Here is a 19,574-nt window from a genome sequence, read left to right as displayed (position 1 = left end):
CCTACTTAATGCATATAAATAAAAACAGAATTAGGCAAAATGAGGCAACAGAAGAGCATGTTGCAAATAAAAGAAAAGTGAAAGTGTTAGAGGCTCAGTCCTGTCTGACTGTTTGTGACCCCATGGGCTGTAGCCCACCAGGCTCCTTTAGCCATGGGATTCTCCAGGCAGAAATACTGGAGTGGATTGCCATTTCCAGGAATGAGATAAAATCCCAGAAGAAGAGTAAATGATGGCCCCTTCCAGATTTTATTGGTCCACTTTGGCAGAGACTGTTCTTTGCCAGTCAGCTCAGTTTGGGTTTCTGGACATGTCAACTGGTAACATCTTTGAGCAGGTGGGACTTGCTATTAGTGTCTATTTTGGGGTGAGGACAATGCCTGAGCTCTGAGGTCATGGGTGATGCTACTGGCTGAGAACAGTTGGACAGGACTTCCGACTTGGTTTTGAATGAGCAAGGCTATAGGATGAACTTTGTGATTCCCTGGGTTCTCTGATCAGGTTTCCTAGACTATCAGAACTGGGTACTATACTTAGCAGTAGGTGGCACTAGGAATTAGCTTTCCTGTCCTGGCACAGCGGAATAACCGGCTTCATGTGCAACAAGGATGTCTGTGGTCTTGACTGTAGCCATCCTGCCTGGCTGAGTGGGTCACTGGCTTTGCTGTGTGGATGATCTGCTCTTCCTGCCAGACTCTCCTAAGCACTGCTGGGCTACACAGCTTTCCAGGTGTTCTGGTCAGGTTCTTTGACTGGGAAGGGCCAAGAGGTACACTCAGCAGAGAGCAGAGTGTGACTCAGTTCCCCTGCCTGGGTGAGTGGGCTGGCAAGGCAGTTCATTTGAGGACTTGGAATCAGGCAGATCTGCATCTGCTGAGCTCCTTGGTCAGACTGACTCTGCATATGAGTAAAGCTGCTGGCTTGGACCATTACTTGGGTGCTGAGGGTAAAAACTTGGTCTGTCATGATTGGAGTGCTGGTTATTATATCCTCAAGCCTTCTATGACACAACTGGATTCCTAGGGGTCAAGTGCTGCAGAGTTTCTCACCATCTCTGTGATTCGAGACTGGAGTGAAACCCCAACGTGGCCCAGAATACCGGGGAGCAGGATGTCCATCTTGGCCTCTTTCTTCCCACTGGAGGAACTGGTAGGCTCGGGGGAGACCTGTTAATGTGATGCTGCGATGGCCTGGGGGTAGGGCAGTGAGGTCAGTGTGTAACTGCTCCTCTTATCCTTCTAACATGTCTGTCTCAGTCTCTGTGGCATGCGGGTATGCTTCGGCCTCACCCCCGTGTCCTAGGACTTTCTCCATGTCTTATCCATGAATGATTGTCAGTTGTTCTTGTGAGGGGGAGCTAAGTGGGGACTGAGCTACATGGCCATCTTGGTGATGTCACTTGCTGTCACTTTGTTCTTGCATTATTTTCCTGATGTCATGAAATTGTTTATCTGTGTTCTCTTGCGACTCTCAGAGAACCTTTTGAATGATTATTTTGAGTTCTTTGTGGGCCAGCTTGTGGATCTCCATTTCTTGGGGCCAGTTATAGGAGGGTTACCATGGAGTTACCTTCCCCTGATTCTTCACGATCCCTGTAGACGTAAGTAGTGTCAGTGTATTCGAAGCAGCAGTCAGATCGTCCAGATTTCATGGGATGACTTTGGTAAGGGAAGACTTTTACCTGTAGCTTGGGGCACACTGGGGTGTTAGACTCCAGGTCTAGGGAGGCAGGGCATCAGATGTGGGGGCATGTGGTATGTGAAGGTTATGTCTCTTCCACTCAGGCTACTGGGGTCCACAGGATCAACTACTATGCACACTCTGAGAACACTGCAGAAGGTTCGCAGGGGTTGCAAGGGTCACTGCCGTCCTCAGCGGTGCCTCCATGTGCAGGGCCCAGGGCAGGGGGCTGCTGGTGGCCACATATTCAATTCTCATTTGTAAAAGATATTTACAAACTCAGATATAAGCTCACTGCATGTAACATATGTTAAAAATATTTTTCCTATTTTGTGATCATACTTAGTCATGTTTATAGTGCTTTGGAAACTGAAATGAAGTTAAAATATTTATATGTCAGAGTTATCACTTATTCTTTGGATGATTTCTGTTTAAAAAATTAATTAAAATTTATACATATGTATTAAAAATTTTTGTGGGAGTATAGTTGATTTACAATGTTGTGTTAGTTTCAGGTGTAAAACAAAGTGAATCAGTTATACATATACCTGTATCTACTCTTTTTTAAGATTCTTTTCCCATATAGGCCATTATAGAATATTTAGTAGAGTTCCCTGTACTGTACAGTATGTCCTTATTAGTTATTTATTTTCCCTAATATTAAAATACCCAAGTGTAATCAATGTAGAAAATGAAGTGAAGTGAAGTGAAAGTCGCTCAGTCGTGTCTGACTCTTTGTAACCCCATGGGCTACACAGTCCATGGAGTTCTCTAGGCCAGAATACTGGAGTAGGTAGCCCTTCCCTTCTCCAGGGGATCTTCCCAACCCAGGGATCAAACTCAGGTCTCCCACATTGCAGGCGGATTCTTTAGCAGTTGAGCCACTTTATTAAAGAATAAATTCAAAATCAGTTAAATTGGTTGTGGTAGACATGAATGTAATCCTACTTTAAAGTTAATTCAACTAAAATATAGCCATTATTTTTTCCTTTTCTTGAGTAAAGCATATCTCCCTAATTGATTTCACTTAGGGAATTACTTTTTTATATTTACTTCCACAGAAATAGTTTATCACCTTCTGCTGTCTACGTCCTTCCTCTCCAAGTTAAGTCCCTTCTTAATGCTCTGAACCTCTGCTTACATTTTCTTATGTAGAATTTAAAGATGGAAGTAATAGTTGTTAAAAGAAGTAGTATTTTATAAGGTCCAAGAACTCTGTTATAAGATGGGAAGATTCCCTGAACTACATCATTCGTACAAGCTATTTGAAGGACAGGTGCGATTATAACACGTGTCCTTTTCCTGTTCTTGTTTTTGTGTGAAAGTCGCTCAGTAGTGTCCAGCTCTTTGTGACCCCATGGACTATACAGTCCATGGAATTCTCTAGGCCAGAATACTGGAGTGGGTAGCCTTTCCCTTCCCTGTTCTTGCTCTTTGGTTATTTAAATATGTACCTGGGTGTCTGTGAAGAGGAAAACCATATTCCTGTCTTCTACACCAGCCAGTTTGTACAGCTTCCTCAGGTCCTCCTGAAAACTGTCATAATTATATCCCCGGCTCAACTCAATCTGCAAACATCTATAACCACATATATGAGCTGCGAGCCTTGTAAGAGACTGCTTTCCTGTGCCTCCCACTCCAACCAGCAGGGCGTTGCCTCTCTCCTGACGAATCATGCGAGCGATCCTGTGGGAGACAAAGCAGAAAAAGGTTTGGTTATGGGGTACAAATGTGGCTTCTGCTCTGAATGCCTGCCCACAGTGGAAGGCTAGTGGCTGCTGGAGGGTTATCCCCCAGCCAAAGGCCACAGGAAAGAATAGGGTATGTCTGAGGTTCACGGTTGGGAGAAAAGCACTGGGGGTTTCCTTATAGCCATCTCTCTTCCATTTCACAGGCTGTTGACTTTGGTCATGAAAATTGAGAAAAACAAATATACCGTATTAAATACATACATATGGAATATAAAAAATGGTACAGATGAACCCATTTGCAGGGCAGGAATAGAAATGTAGACGGAGAGAACAGACATGTAGACAAAGGCAGAGAAGGGGAAGGTGGGATGAATTGGGAGATTAGGATTGGCATATGTATACTACCATGTGTGAAGCAGTTAACCTAGTGGGAAGCTGTTGTATAGCACAGGGACCTCAGCTTGGTGCTCTGTGACGACCTAGAGGGGTGGGTTGGAGTGAGGTTCAAGGGGGAGAGGATATGTGAATACATATAGCTGATTCCCTTCATTGTACAGCAGAAATGAACAGAACATTGTAAAGCAGTGATATTAAAAAAAAAATCTCTTCTCCCTTTAAAGTGTGAATAGTCTTTTCAGGAATGCTGGCTGATTTAGGCCACGACTTATATTAATCATTATATTGGCAAGCAGGTCTTTATTTCTAAGGATGAGCAAGCAGAACAATCACTGAACATAAGAAAAGAGACTGCAGCTCAAGAAAAGATCAACAGGAACAATCCGAAGTGGATTTACTATACACAATTTCTGATTCATGTTAACAATAAAGATTTTTTTAAAAAAATGCCATCATGATACTAGAGTGAGCACTCAGAAGTGGGGGGGGAAAATCCAAGTTTAGGAAAAACTGATTGAAGATGGAAAATCTGACTACCAAAGTGAAAACATCAGTGCAAGATGGGTCTTAAAAATAGGATATGGTGAAAAACTGAATGGGTGGAGCAGAAGACAAACTCAAGGCATTTACCCAGAACTCAAATAAAAAAGATAAGGATATTAAAAATGATGAGAGAAAATGGAATGTAAGGACGACAAATCGAGGAGAAACAAATGGAATCACAGAGACCACACTATAGGAACTATAAAAGAAATGAAGGGACAGAGTTGAAATAAAAGAAAAAACTTCCCCATTGATCTGAGGAAGTTACTGAGGGTCAGGAAACAAAGTCAAAGAAGAGAAGCAAAACACAGTGTTTTCTAAGAGAGATATAAATATAAAATAAACTCTGTGTGTGTGTATAGGTGACCGGATGTTTTATACATATATGAAATAGAAATCTATATATCTATATTAGGCATAATTTTGTGAGCATCTAACATGTTGATATAATAGACTACTCCCAAGGGGGTTTCCCTGGTGGCTCAGACTGTAAAGAATCTGATTGCAATGCAAAAGATCCGGGTTTGGTCCCTGGGTTGGGAAGATCCCCTAGAGAAGGGAATGGCTACCCACTCCAGTATTCTTGCTTGGAGAATCCCATGGACATAGGAGCCTGGTGGGCTACAGTCCACAGGGGAGTAAAGAGTTCACCGTGACTGAGTGAGTAACACTTTCGACTTAGCATGCATACATGAGTCAATATATGAAATAGAAATCTACACTTTAGACATAACTAAAAATGTGTGAGGATCTAAAAAATAGATATACTAGATTACAGTCAAATAATTATAGGCTGGCTTCAAGAATCTCTTTTACAAGATACCACTCCACAGTGGTTAAGAGGGAAAACTATCACGTTATTTCTCAGAGAATAAACCACCTGCAAACCTATCCTAAAAGGTTCCTTGAGGTATATAGAGAAACATGAATAAAATTCAAACACTCAAGAAAGGGGAAAGGATGTCAGTATAAAAGTGAGCAGTTTGTATGAGAGTCAAGTTCACTGCTGTTAAGATAAAAATGTAGGGACTTCCCTGGTGGTCCAGTGGTTGAGAATCTGCCTTGCAATGCAGGGGACATAGGTTTGATCCCTGGTGGGGGAACTAAGATCCCACAGGCTGAGGAGCAACTAACTGAAAACAGTGAGAGAGCCCACAAGCCATAACCAGATAAATGAAATAAATAAATATTTTAAAAGGTCAGTAAACGCTCCTTAAAAAGAAGTTGCAAATGTAAAAACTTTCTTTGAAAAATTATCATTGAAAATCTCAGATTGGACTATAGTTTGCTAGGCTCCTCTGTCCGTGGGATTCTCTAGGCAAGAATACTGGAGTGGTTTGCCATTCCTTTCTCCAGGGGATCTTCCCAACCTAGGGATTGGACCCAGGTCTCCTTCATTACAGGCAGATTCTTTACCATCTGAGCCACCAGGGAAGCCCCAACTGGGTCATGAGAAACTAGAAAATCATGAAATGTTGTGTGTGTTTAGTCTTGTCTGACTCTTTGTGATCCTTTGGACTGTAGCCCACCTGGCTCCTCTGTCCATGGGATTCTCCAGGCAAGAATACTGGAGTGAGTTGCTATTTCCTCCTCCAGGCAATCTTCCTGACCCAGGGATCGAGCCTGAGTCTCCTGCATTGCTGGTAGATTCTTTACCGCTGAGCCATTGGGGAAAGCCCAGGAAATCATGAGAGAAATGTAAAAGGTTTAATTTCTCCCTCTCAATCTCTGTTTTTTTTTAAGGAAATTATCTTTCTATCCTCTATGTTCTTTATCTAGTTCTAATTCATAATGCTGATAACTTAAAAAAAAAGGTTCAAATATTTGAGTAGGATAATGGCTTTATGACTTTTTTAATTAAGAAAGTAAAATATGATCATTGTAACTGATAGGAAAAAAACACTGCTAACCCTTTACTGCATATACACTCCATCATGATGGTCTGGATGCTGTCCTGTTCTCTATGGGAGTAGTGTGTAGCTCATAGGTGTTGTTGTTCAGTTGCTAAGTCATGTCCGACGTTTTGCGACCCCATGAACTGCAGCATGTCAGGCTTCCCTGTCCTTCACTATCTCCCGGAGTTTGCTCAAATTCACGTCCTTTGAGTCGATAATGCCATCCAGCCATCTCCTTCTCTGTCACCCCGTTTTCCTCCAGGCCTCAGTTGTTCCCAGCATTAGGGTCTTTTCAAATGAGTTGGCTTTTCACATCAGGTGGCCAAAGTATTGGAGCTTCAGCATCAGTCCTCCCAATGAATATTCAGGGTTGATTTCCTATAGGATTGACTGGTTTGATCTTGCTGTCCAAGGGACTCTCAAGAGTCTTCTCCAGGATCACAGTTTGAAAGCACCAATTCTTTGGCACTCAGCATTCTTCATGGTCCAGCTCTCACATCTGTACATGACTACTGGAAGAATCATAGCTTTGACTATATGGACCTTTGTCGGCAAAGTGATGTTTCTGCTTTTTAACATTCTGTCTAGTTTGGCCATAGCTTTTCTTCCAAGGAGCAAGCCTCTTTTAATTTCATGGCTTATAGTAAGCACTTCATAAACAAATTTATGTCTGTTGACTTGTATGTGTGTGTTCACAAAAATGGACTTAAACTCTATACCACATTTTGTTTTGTGAATGTTTTTGATAAGTAATGCTTTATGGACATTCTCATGCTAGTTATAATGGCAGAGTTGAGTAGGTGTGACAGGGACTATAGCAGAGACTAAAATATTTACCATCTGGTTATCTACAAAAAAAAAAGGTGTGGCTCCTTTCCTTAGGAACTGCCAGCTAAAAACTGATGCTTGCCATCTGGTTCTACAATAATGGAGTCACTTGTCACTGCAATTGCTGACCTTCAACACACCCTGAAAGGAGTTCAGGGTGGAGATCAGGTGTTGCCCTAAAGGTCCAGGAGCAAGCGACGAGAATGAAAACAGAACACAAAATCTGGTGCAGTGGGTCAGGGCATCTGCAGCCTCTATTGGACTGAGGTGCAGAGTCCACTGAGAGTCCAGCTTTTATATCTAATTGCAGACTACAAAACTTTCTTTGATCTATCTTTCCCAAGACACTACATCGACATAGTCCAGATCTCCTTGTTTATACCCCAGGTCGTTCCCTTCTGGGATAGTCTCAGTAACAATCAGCGAATGCGTAGGGAGTGTTCATACCTAACGCTGAACCAGTGTTCCAAGGACCATGCTCCCAATCATACTCCCTTCTAGGTCTGGCCTTGGGGTTTGTAACAAGGAGATTATTCTTAAGAAAAACATGAAAGATAATCATTAACACAGTTTCTTATTATATGCTGTTTTTCCAGGTGCTATTTCTATGGAATTTCTCAAGGTTGTGAAAGTACATTATTAGAAATTCCCACTACAGTCAGGAATGAGGCACTCTGTGCTCTGGGAAAAACTGATAGGACAGGCCTTCAGATATCCATTTTCAGGAGATTTTATGAACACAATTTCTTATATCTTCTCATATCTAGAAGAGCACTAAAATCATTAAAGGAGACATCTGCTCCTTGTGACTAGCAGCAGCCTTCTGTTGAAATGTGTGCCTGACTGCATGTATCCCCCTTCACTAAAATCACCTACATACTGACTTTCCCCCTACCTCTCTGGAGCAGTTCCTTGGAGTTATCTGAGAGGCTGTCTCTGGGGCTATGGTCTTCATTTTTCCCTAGATAAAACTTAATTGCAACTCTCACAGTGTTTTTTTTTTTTTTTTTCCCAATTGACAGATCCTTTGCTAATTCCTCCCACAAAGCAACTAAGACCCACAGGTATGATCTCCACAGCTATGTCTCTATCACAACATACATCTAACAGAAGACACTTTAAGTCATCTGTTTGCTTATATTTCCTCAGTTACCTCTGAGAGTATAAAATTGAGGGTTCAATGGATATGTCCCAATGTTTTTTTTTTTTTCCCATAATGCATCAGAGTGCCACAGTGGATAAATATTGAATATTATTAATATCTTGCATTATTTATGTTACTCTTTCCTTTTTTCATTTACATTATAGTAATTTGTTACTTCCATTTGAGATTGAGAAAACAAATGGCTTGTCTATCTGCTTCCTAGTGTTATTTTTTTTCTGTCAACTTACATATCAAAGGATAAAAACCTCCCTCCATTGAGACTCTTCCAAAGTTACATTTTCTCTACTGTAGAGGCAAGAGATACATTTCCTAATTAGTCATTTAATTTTATTATTACTTAAAAATTTTTTTGGCCATGACACACAGCATTAGGAATCTTAGTTCCAAACCAGGAATTAAACCTATGCTCCTTGCAGTGGCTGCCTGGAGTCTTAAGCATACTGGACTGCCAGGGAAGTCCTGTTAATGGCTTTATAGAGAGAGCCATTTGACCATCTTTGGAGTGTGATGACAACTTTGGGGGTATGTAACATATAAATAGTCTGATGTAAACTTCTCTTTGAAAGCACAGGCTCTGAAGTCAATTCTAATTTTTTCTGAGTTGAGAAAGCTTTTATTCAGTTATTCAGTGCAACAAAAGCCTAGAATGCTAATAAATGGAAATGTACTATCTGTTATATTACCGAATATTTGGTATTTGCCCCCAGACTGCTTTCCACCATGGAAGCCCTGTTCCTTGCTAATCAGCAGCAGGTGTTTGAAGGCTCTTATTTCCTCTAATTCCTAACTACCGATCCTCTCTAGAGAAAACATCTACATCATTATTCACATGGCAGTCTTTTTTGCCAGAAAACCAAGTCTCCCCCATTCTACAAATGGTTTTTAATTTCCTTCTGTAATAATTTAAGCAAACTTTAAGTAGCCTGGTGATTCCCATTCATGAAAGTAAGAAAGGTTATAAATATAATTAAGCTGACTTTTCCTATTGTCTGGTCTATTCTTCAGGAAGTTTCTCAGACCAGGATTCTGCTGTTAGTTTATTTTCTTTCAGGCTTAGGGACTGCCTGAGCCATGGGAATAAAAGTTGTTAGGAGAAAGCGTGTGGGTATTTTGGCAGGGGCAGATGGGAAGCAAGTGGTATCTTGACAACCCAATGGTAAACTATTGTATTTTACAACCCTTGAGCTGTGACGAACATAAATCTTTGAATTAGAGTTAATTAAATAGCAGAAGTATGGGAAACACAAAAGACTTGGCTTGCTTGTGGTTATAGAAAAAATAATTCTGGAGATTTGTCAATCTTAATATGGTCCAACACTAAAATATAGTTGACAAGGGAAATAAACAAAGCAATTGTTTTCCGTGGTAGTAGCCTGTGGGAAATCTTGCCCTCACACACATTTTGCACAGCTTATTCCACAGAATACTACATCAAATCTGGGTATCACATGTTAAGTGAAACATTGAAAAATGATAAAGGGCTCAGTATGTTGAAGACTGGAAATAATCACTAACAGGAAACAGTGAAAAGTCTGGGATAATTGTGCCTGGAGAACGTAAAGCTAAGAGGAGCTTGGTAATGATTTTCAAGTATTTGGAGGAACTGTTATGAAAAAGAGGGGATCCATTTTGGGCCGAGGCATCTACCGGTGAAGCCAGAATCTAAGCACTGGTTATGATCCCCGTAGCCTGTCACTGGCCAGCTAGAGGCTGTTGTTCAGTCACTAAATTGTGTCTGACTCTTTGCACCCCATGTACTAAAGCTGGCCAGGCTCCTCTGTTCATGGAATTCTCCAGGCAAGAATACTGGAGTGGGCCATTTCTTTCTTGCCAGTTGCCACTTCCTTCTTCAGGGGATCTTCCCAACCTTCCTCCTGCATTGGCAGGCAGATTCTCTTCCCTGAACCAACTGGGAAACCTGAAACACTGCTTATGATCCTCAGCCTGCCACTCACTAGCAAGAGGGCTTGGGACAATTGACTTAATCTCTCTGTGGCACACAATGTTATCCAAAACTGGCTGCAGTAATGTTTCTGATTCTACCTGCTTTGACTCTACGAACAGGTAGAGTTGCTGATCCTGTCTTGTGAATCCGTATGAATCTTTGGCCTGATAGAGTATGGCAGAAGCAATGCTGAGTAACTCCCAAGGCTGTGTTGTGAAAGGCCATTTACCTTCAGCCTGGTAGTCTTTTGGGGCACAAGATTTTGGAGCCCTGAGTTACCGTGTAAGAAGTCCCAACACTCTCATGATGCCCACGCAGAGACAGTGGAGTCCACATGGAGGCAGAGATGGGCCAGGTGTTCTAGGTGCTATCTGATTGCAACTGTGTGAGAGATCCCAGGGGAGAATGGCTGGGACCCATGAGAAATAATGAAAAAATGTTCATCGCAGCACTGTTTATAATAGCCAGGACATGAAAACAACCTAGATGTCCATCAGAAGATGAATGGATAAGAAAGCTGTGGTACATATACACAATGGAGTAGTACTCAGCCATTAAAAAGAATACATTTGAATCAGTTCTAATGAGATGGATGAAACTGGAGCCGATTATACAGAATGAAGTAAGCCAGAAAGAAAAACACCAATACAGTATACTAACACATATATATGGAATTTAGAAAGATGGTAATGATGATCCTGTATGCGAGACAGCAAAAGAGACACAGATGTGTAGAGTGGACTTTTGGACTCTGAGGGAGAGGGAGAGGGTGGGATGATTTGGGAGAATGGCATTGAAACATGTATACTATCATGTAAGAAACGAATTGCCAGTCTATGTTTGATACAGGATACAGGATGCTTGGGGCTGGTGCACGGGGATGATCCAGAGAGATGATATGGGGTGGGAGGTGGGAGGGGGGTTCATGTTTGGGAATTCATGTACACCCGTGGTGGATTCATGTCAATGTATGGCAAAACCAATACAGTATTGTAAAGTAAAATAAAGTAAAAAAAAAAAATGAAGCTACTAAGTATTACAGTGGATTATTATATAGCATCAGACCATTGGAACATTCTCTGAGCCTCATATTTAGAAAGATCATGATATTGAGCCACAGACAAGTGTTACTGAAGTTAAATGAGATATTCCATATTATGGTTTACATTCACACTCAGTGCCATTGGTATCATGAATACTGCTCCAGAAGATGGAGTATCAGAAGTTACGGGGAACAGATCTTAACTTACCTTTGAAGGGTCATTCCAACACTTAAAAATTTTTTTATTGAAGTACAGTTGATTGACAGTTTAGTGTTAATTTCTTTTGTAAAGCAAAGTGACTCAGTTATGCACACACACATATATTCTTTTTCATATTCTTTTCCATTATGGTTTGTCACAGGATGTTGAATATAAGTCCCTGTGCTATACAGTATAACTTTGTCATTTTAGCATTTTTAACACAGATTTACAATTTCAGAATTGTTCAACAGGACAAGAGCCACTTCAAAAAGTTGTGTGTGCCCCAAGGACTGCAGATATTCAGCCTCGATACCTATACATCAGGGATGACCCTCACAGGACACCTGCAGTGGGTATGAGTCAGACTCATAAGCAGATGAAATCTACGGTCCTTGCATTTGACTTGTTTTGCTACAAACAAAGTAAAATCTCCTATTTCTTTAGGCATGCATGTTAAATCAGCCTGGCTACTCTATATATTTCTGTAAATCACATTTAGATTTTAAAAATTGTTTTGTAATGAGATAGGACATTTTCAAAACAAAACAATCTATTAATATTTTGCAAAAATAATGACTTCTGAGATTGCATACAAAGTTCATGCCATACATATTTTAAAGATATCAAAAATAACTTTTAAGTTATAGCAAGATTTGGTAATAGACCTTTGTCCATCTAGCAGTCAATTTTAAGAGTTTATATAACTTAATCCTTACCTTTTAATATAAATGAAATAGATCAATGCATTATTGGGTACTTGATGGCACTTTACCTTGAAACATGCTCTATGGCATCCTGGAAGAACACCAACTTTACTTCTTTGGGGTTTATAAGGTTATAATCATCAAGGTAGTCCTGTAGAACATTTGCGATTTTCTCCATATCAGGCATGTCATCATAAATCCGGTCAGATCTATCTGCTCCAAACTAGAAGATGATTTATTGGATAAGAACCAAGTTGGATCAATTCTGATGTATAAACATATATCATATACATAACCTTAGGAGGGGCCATTATTTTTATTTCTGTTTCTATTTAGTCATTTGCTTATATATGCTAGCAGGGCTGTAAAATGAAGGAAATGGGATTAAAGCAACTCAGATATTCATGGTTAACTGAAAAATTCATTTAATTCAACTTCTTCAAATGAGACACTGGAATTTCAAATGATCTTTGCAATAAAATTCACACAGAAGTTCAGAAATAATTAAAAAAATTTTCTCACTTCTCTCTCATTTAACTTAACTCTGGTTTCATACTTTTGCTCCTAGGCTGTTGACATCAGAAAAGTGAAATGGTTGAAAATTAGCAGACTGTTTTATTAAAAAATCATGCCAGAACTATATGTAGTTTTTGCATACTAGTCATTTGTTTAAATAAATCATTGAGAATGATATTTGGTACAAACTATAGGGCACCGAGTTCCTGTTTGGACCTATTGATAATTTATTGTCTTTGCCATAGCAACTGCCCTGGGGACATTTTCTTTTGAAATCTTTGACTAAAATACACATAGGCAATGGAAGAAGAGTCCAACTGCTCTTTTTGCTTTGCTTCAATTTCCCATTTGATAATACCACCATTAGAACACATAGGAAATATAATCACCACCTGAAAATAAACTTTAAACTTTTAAAAAGAAACATTAAATATATATAGTTCATGGAATAAATTGTTTATTATTACCATTTTTTTGTTGTCTAGGGTTATCAGAGTGGTGAGATACTGCATAAATACAATATAAAGATGAATCCATTCATTTGTTTAAACACCACCGGTTGAGAGCCACTGCTGCAGCTCTGTGTAGGAAATAGGATTTAAGTTGAACTAAACAGACATGGCCCTTGCTTTCTCAGAGACACTAGTAGTGTTGTGTGTGCCCAAGCAAGAGCCAGCTTGGTAAAACTAGATGGCTGCCTGTCAACATAGGTACTGTAGTTAGTTAGATAGAAGTCTTTTAACCTAGAATAAGGTTATTCACCTATAAGAAGTATATTCTAGGTAGGTCTAGAAGGTAAAATTATGTAGATGTTACTAGGGGGGACAGATTTGAGGCACTTCAGTTCAGTTCAGTTGCTCAGTTGTGTCCGACTCTTTGTGACCCCATGAATTGCAGCACGCAAGCCCTCCCTGTCCATCACCAACTCCTGGAGTTTACCCAGACTCATGTCCATTGAGTCGGTGATGCCATCCAACCATCTCATCCTCTGTCATCCCCTGCTCCTCCTAGCCTCAATCTTTCCCAACATCAGGGTGTTTTCAAATGAGTTAGCTTTTTGCATCAGGTGGCCAAAGTACTGGAGTTTTAGCTTCAACATCAATCCTTCCAATGAACACCCAGGACTGAAGCACTTAGTAAAAGGAAAGTTTTGCTACTAATTAGAGCTACCCTGAAATGAAGGAGGCTAACTAATTGGTAAGAGAATTCCAGTTCTGAGTTAACAGACTAAACTTCTTTGCTTCCTTCAAATGGAATACCTGATAATTCAGTCTCTGATTCACTATTATCAAAATGAATGTAACTAGATCAGAAGTCAGCAATCTTTTTCTCTCAGGAGCCATGTAGTAAATATTTTAGGCTTTGCAGGTCATATAGTAACTGTTGCTAGTACTTCAGTCTGTCTGGTCATTAGAAAGCAACCAGATAAATAAGACAGAGTCAAATGGGTCTTGTGCTCCTATAGAACTTCATTTACAAAAATGAGTGGTGAGTGGATTTGGACTATGGACCTTAGTTTGCTGACCACCCCCCACCCCTCAGTCTAGGTCTTGAATCTTCACACGTGCAAAGCTCCTGTAGAATATGAACTTGAACTAGAAAACAGTAAATGTTTTATAAACTTCAAATGTAGTCAAGTCACTACAACACACTTACCTTAATGAAATCTCCAAATATGATGGGCCTAGTCAAAAAATATTCCAGGCCTATAGCAATTCCAAAATGTTTGTCTATTAAAAAATAAAATCAATTTTTAATATAATGATTAGCTTGAATGCAGGGTATTAATGGTAAGATATACACAATAACTACTCCTGCTACTTTACTTAGAAGCCTAATTAATACACATGAAACTGAAAGCCTATGTTAATACCACACCACTTTGCTTTGATTGATAATCTCTTGAATTTAAGATTAAGAATATTTACTATTTATAATCATTTTTATTAAATAACATATGAATACATATTAATAAATAAATACTTTAGAAGTATCCTGGCTTCTTACCTGACAAAATGCTGTTTGTTTTCTACTTTCCCTCCTCTACTTAAAATTCTATACTGAATTAGGAATATTAATCCTTCCTGAACTTCAATAAAATGATTTTCATAACACTTCACATGTTGTTATATATGTGGGTCATCAAAGTAAAAAACTGTTACTAATGAATGATTATAATTTATTTTGCTCATTGTAGAAACCAAATTGTGTCTCCTTGGTCATCTAATGGCTAGGATTAGAAAACAAATTGTTTTTCTAGTAAAACAATAAAAATAACCCCTGAAAAAACCTAACTAAATAAAGAAGGATAGATTGATATAAAGATTGATATTTACTGGCCATTTCTGTCAAAATAGCATGGAAATAGTGCTTATCTTCGTTGTTAATCAAACGATCATGGAAGACTCTTTGACATTCATGGCAGAAGAGTCTGAAGATCTGTATTTCTTCTCTTATTGTTCCTGGGTCACATTGAAGAATACCTGTTTTTTCAGAAAGGGAGAAAAGAAAAACTTGACAATTGTGGAATATCTAGTGATAGTTTAATTAATGAGAAAATCTGTAAGTTCAACTTTATCCCAAACTAAAGGAAATGGATAGTTGGATATATATATATATAGTCATTGCAACCTCATTTTTTGAAAGCAAAATTGAGGACATATTATCAGCACAAATGAGCAGGGTAGCAGAAGGGGAATATGGAGCCTAAAGAGAACTATTAATTTTATTTTTAATATCTTCGTAGCTTATTTTATTAAAAAATTTTTTTGGCCACACCACTGCGGCATGTAGAATCTTAGTTCCTTGACCAGGGATAGGACCCACATTCCCTGCATTGGAAGGCAGAGTCTTAACCATTGGACATTCAAGGAAGTCCCAAGAGAATTGTGTCTTTTCAGATGGGAGGTATTATAGCAGAATTGTATGCTGTTAGGGATGATCTGACAGAAGCAGCACTGACGATGCAGAAGAGAAGGGGGACGCATAAAAGCAAAATCCTAGAGTCAGCAGGAGGGGATGGGTTCAGTACCAGAGGGGCTGTTGGCACATATTAGGGGCAGGGACAGCTGAACCGCTGCAGTGGGAGAGAAGGCAAGGGCAGGGTGTCTGGGAGATTTGGAAGAGGAGCCCCTTCTGGTTTGATTCTTTTTTTTTTTTTTTCTTCAGTGAAAAAGAAGACAGGCCACCAGCTGGGAGTGAGAAATGGGATGATGGTTTGAGGAAAGTTGTGAAGCAGTCAGTGAAGGGTGGGGGTGGAGGGTGACTAAAACAGGGATACTGTAATGGAATTTCCAGGCAAATCTCAGACACCCATGTACATACACTTTTACGCAGGGATGTGTGGGTGAATGGAAATGGAAGGAGGGTGCAGGCCAGGGAATGAGAGTTTCATACACTACCTTGCACACATTTAGATAAATCCCTCAAGTTAAACACGTAGTGAGACTTGGCTGGTGTTGGCAGAAGATCAACACTCATCCTGTTATAGATTTCAACTGAGGCTTCCACAATGTTGGATGCAGTTTGCTTTACAGCTGGTGTGAAGTCAGTCAGGAAGCCGTTTAAGATGGCCTAGAACCAGAAACGTAATATAAGAGGGTTGGAATGTTTTTAACCAAAATTTATCTTTCAAATACTCCAGACCTGATCAAATTCCAGTGCAAGGACCTATGGGTGGTAAAAGTCTTCTTTTCCAGGGAAATGGGTAAAACAGGCATTTGGGCTTCCCCGATGGTTCAGACAGTAAAGCATTCGCCTGCAGTGCAGGAGACCTGAGTTTGATCCCTGGGTTGGGACGATCCACTGGAGAAGGGAATGGCTACCCACTCCAGTATTCTTGCCTGGAGAATTCCAGAGACAGAGGAGTCTGGTGGGCTACAGTTCAGGGTCGCAAAGAGTTGGACACGACTGAGCAACGAACACTTTTCACAAATCAGGCACTTGGGATCAGCATATACGAATTACTGTCTATAAAAGAGATAAACAACAAAGGCCTACTGCAGATAGGACTGCAGTAGGAAGATCCTCTGGAGAAGGAAATGGCAGCCCACTCCAGTATTCTTGCCTGGAAAATCTCATGGATGGAGGAGCTTGGAAGGCTACAGTCCATGAGGTCGCAAAGAGTTGGACACGACTGAACAACTTCTCTTTCACTTTCACTGACTCAATGGACATGAGTTTGAGCAAACTCCGGGAGATAGTGAAGGACAGGGAAGCCTGGGGTGCTGCAGTTCATGGGTTGCAAATAGTAGGACACGACTTAGCGACTGAACAACAACAACAACAGTTGTATATATACAAATATAGTATTTTACATACAAATATAGTTGTATATATGCAAGTACAGTTATATATATATAAGTATATATTTATAATTACATATATGTTAGTTCATTTATTTATGTTATCTGTCTCTATGGTAGAAGATCTGTGAGGACAGGGGTGGCATCTGTTTTGCTTAACGTGATGTGCCAACATCTGGTGTATGCTTGATACTCATCAGGTATTTCTTTAGTGAATGAATGAAGGGTTATTAAACTGATATTCATAAATTAAAACTATCAGGTGGCTATCAAGTTTACTGAGGATCACAGCTTGGTATTCTGTCCAAAGCTCTGGCTTATGTGACATGTTTGGCAACTTTTAAAAGTTTTACTGAGAATATTCATATAAGACAAAGACAGAATTTCCATAGTTTAAGGAAAGATGGCTTTGTCATGAGGATATTAGTAATGTTTTATGGAGCTGATCATGGCTTTTAATCACTGCTGTTATATCTTTCTAATTAGAATTTACAGTTAAGTTCAGGGACCTCCCTGGTGGTCCAGTGGTTAAGACTCTGGATTTCCAGTGCAGGGTGTGTGGGTTTAATCCCTGGTCAGGGAACTAAGATCCCAGATTCCAAGTAGCCAAAAAAAGCAAAAAAGAATTTACACCTAATTTAGTGACAACATTATCCGTTTAATTTGTTGTGTGCTATTCAATTTACCTTCAGAATATATAGTGATGCATATTTTTGCACAAAAAATTCCAGCAGATAAACAACTAAAATGTGTGTGAACTGTGGTTCTTGATCCACCTACAACTATACATAATCCAAATTGTGACCCATTGTTAATGGGACTCTCCCTGCATATATGTGTTGTTTAACTAACTTAAAATAGACTCACAAGAAAGTAGTGATATTATTGATTGCTTTAGAACTAACAGATGATTAAAAACATTATAAATATAAGCATATTATATATCACATATGTATACATATACTATGTAGACTTATAGGTTTCTTTTGTATAGTAAACATAAATCAGTTTATTTGTGTTGCTATCAACAAATTTGCTTTTACTTGTTGATTTTGCTTTTTTCAATTCTTGTTTATCCCCAGGTTCCTTCTCCTCCACACAAAGGACAGGAAAGGTGGACTGTGAACTCTTGAACTCTGCTTAGATGGGTTGTGATTAAAAAGAAAGCTTAGAATCCAAGTTCTTTCCTTCTACAGATAAAATATCCAGTCCATTTTGGTAATGAGGAAAACACATGTTCCCATGTGAATATAATCCAACTTAGTGGCCCTCAGAATCTCAGTTTTGCTGCTTTGCATTTCCATTGTGGCCTTGGTTAGTGCGAGTTTTAAATACTAGCCTCTAAGTTACAGCAGGAAGAAGTAATTGCTGCTTATCTTTAGCTGTGACATATTTGCTGCATGATGCTCCTGTAAGTGACACATTTCTGTGGATGTAACATTCCTACAGGCAGAGGCAGGAGGCTGAAGATTCAGATCAATTTGATTTCCAGGAGCCCAGACTCTATTTTCTTCTTCCCACCCAAGAAAGCATTTTGGAATGAGTTAAGAATGCCATTTTTGTTGTTGTTGGGATAACTCTGAATTTGGTTGAATTTATTAAAATGCAAAATAATTTGCAAGTTCAGTACTTTATCATCAGGCATAAGTTACTCGGGACATTCCCTCACTACTGATCACATCACAAGGGTGTGTTAGGACAGCATGGTTGTGAATCACTCATTTCAGACTTTAGAATATATACAGAAAGGTACTCAACAAAAAGAGGGGGTTAAAAAGTCTTCTAATACCTGTATTGGTCCCTGTTACCTGCTTCCTGTCACGTTTTTTAACTTGTTGCTTAATTATGGGAGATAAGCTCCCATCTTCTTCTGTTCTAAATAAATAAATAAATGAAGTCGCTCAGCCCCATGGACTGGGGCCCATCAGGTTCCTTTGTCCATGGGATTTTCCAGGCAAGAGTGCTGGAGTGGATTGCCATTTCCTTCTCCAGAGGATCTTCCCGAACCAGGGATCGAACCCAGGTCTCCCGCATTGCAGGCAGATGCTTTACCGTCTGAGCCACCTAAAAGTTTTTCCAAATGTGGCATTTCTCATGTATCCTTTTGGTCTTAGATCCTAAACAGCTTATTGGAATGACTTCAAATTTATTAAAAATAATTTCCCACGGATGTAAGCTATTTCAACATGAAAACTAATTTCTATACACTGTTGTGTATGTGCCGGGTCTGGTCCTTTCTCTCCTTTAAGAAGGCCCCATTGGAAGGAGGAGATGCTGGTAAATGTAGAGCCTGGTTAATGCCAGCATTACTGCCTCTCTGACTCCTGGGCTATGGTCACCAAAGCCAGTTTCTCCTGACCAGTCACCTGCTTTAACTTACCTGGATGCCACATTACCACTTCCAGCCTCTGTGACCACATTCACCTGTGTGTTTCTGATCCTCTCTGTCAATTTCACCCTGCAGGACTTGGCTCACTAGCTGTCTCCTCTAAACATCTTTGCTATTAATAGTTGGCATGACATACTCGCCTTGGTCATGCTGCTTCAAGGTCTTTCATCGTTCTGTTCAGAATAATGCCGTGCACTTAATGAACACTTCTGCCGAGCACTTACAGGGCAGACACAGTTACTTACCCCTTTTATTTTTATTTTTATTTTTATTT

General features: G+C 39.7%; 1 protein-coding gene across 1 annotated transcript in view; it reads right to left on the bottom strand.

Annotated features, from left to right (window-relative positions):
• DNAH6 (dynein axonemal heavy chain 6) overlaps positions 1–19,574 on the bottom strand; it is a 286,898-nt gene that overhangs the window by 110,971 nt on the left and 156,353 nt on the right. The window contains exons 42-46 of the mRNA XM_069583083.1: positions 16,009–16,180; positions 14,944–15,090; positions 14,264–14,337; positions 12,160–12,314; positions 3,135–3,366 (exon numbers count right to left, since the gene is read on the bottom strand). Coding sequence (XP_069439184.1) covers positions 3,135–3,366; positions 12,160–12,314; positions 14,264–14,337; positions 14,944–15,090; positions 16,009–16,180 — 780 coding nt within the window. The remainder of the gene's footprint in view (positions 1–3,134; positions 3,367–12,159; positions 12,315–14,263; positions 14,338–14,943; positions 15,091–16,008; positions 16,181–19,574) is intronic.

This window comes from Ovis canadensis, chromosome 3, assembly GCF_042477335.2.
Source record: "Ovis canadensis isolate MfBH-ARS-UI-01 breed Bighorn chromosome 3, ARS-UI_OviCan_v2, whole genome shotgun sequence".
Lineage (NCBI taxonomy): Eukaryota > Metazoa > Chordata > Mammalia > Artiodactyla > Bovidae > Ovis > Ovis canadensis.
This window is presented reverse-complemented; position numbering and strand designations above follow the sequence as displayed.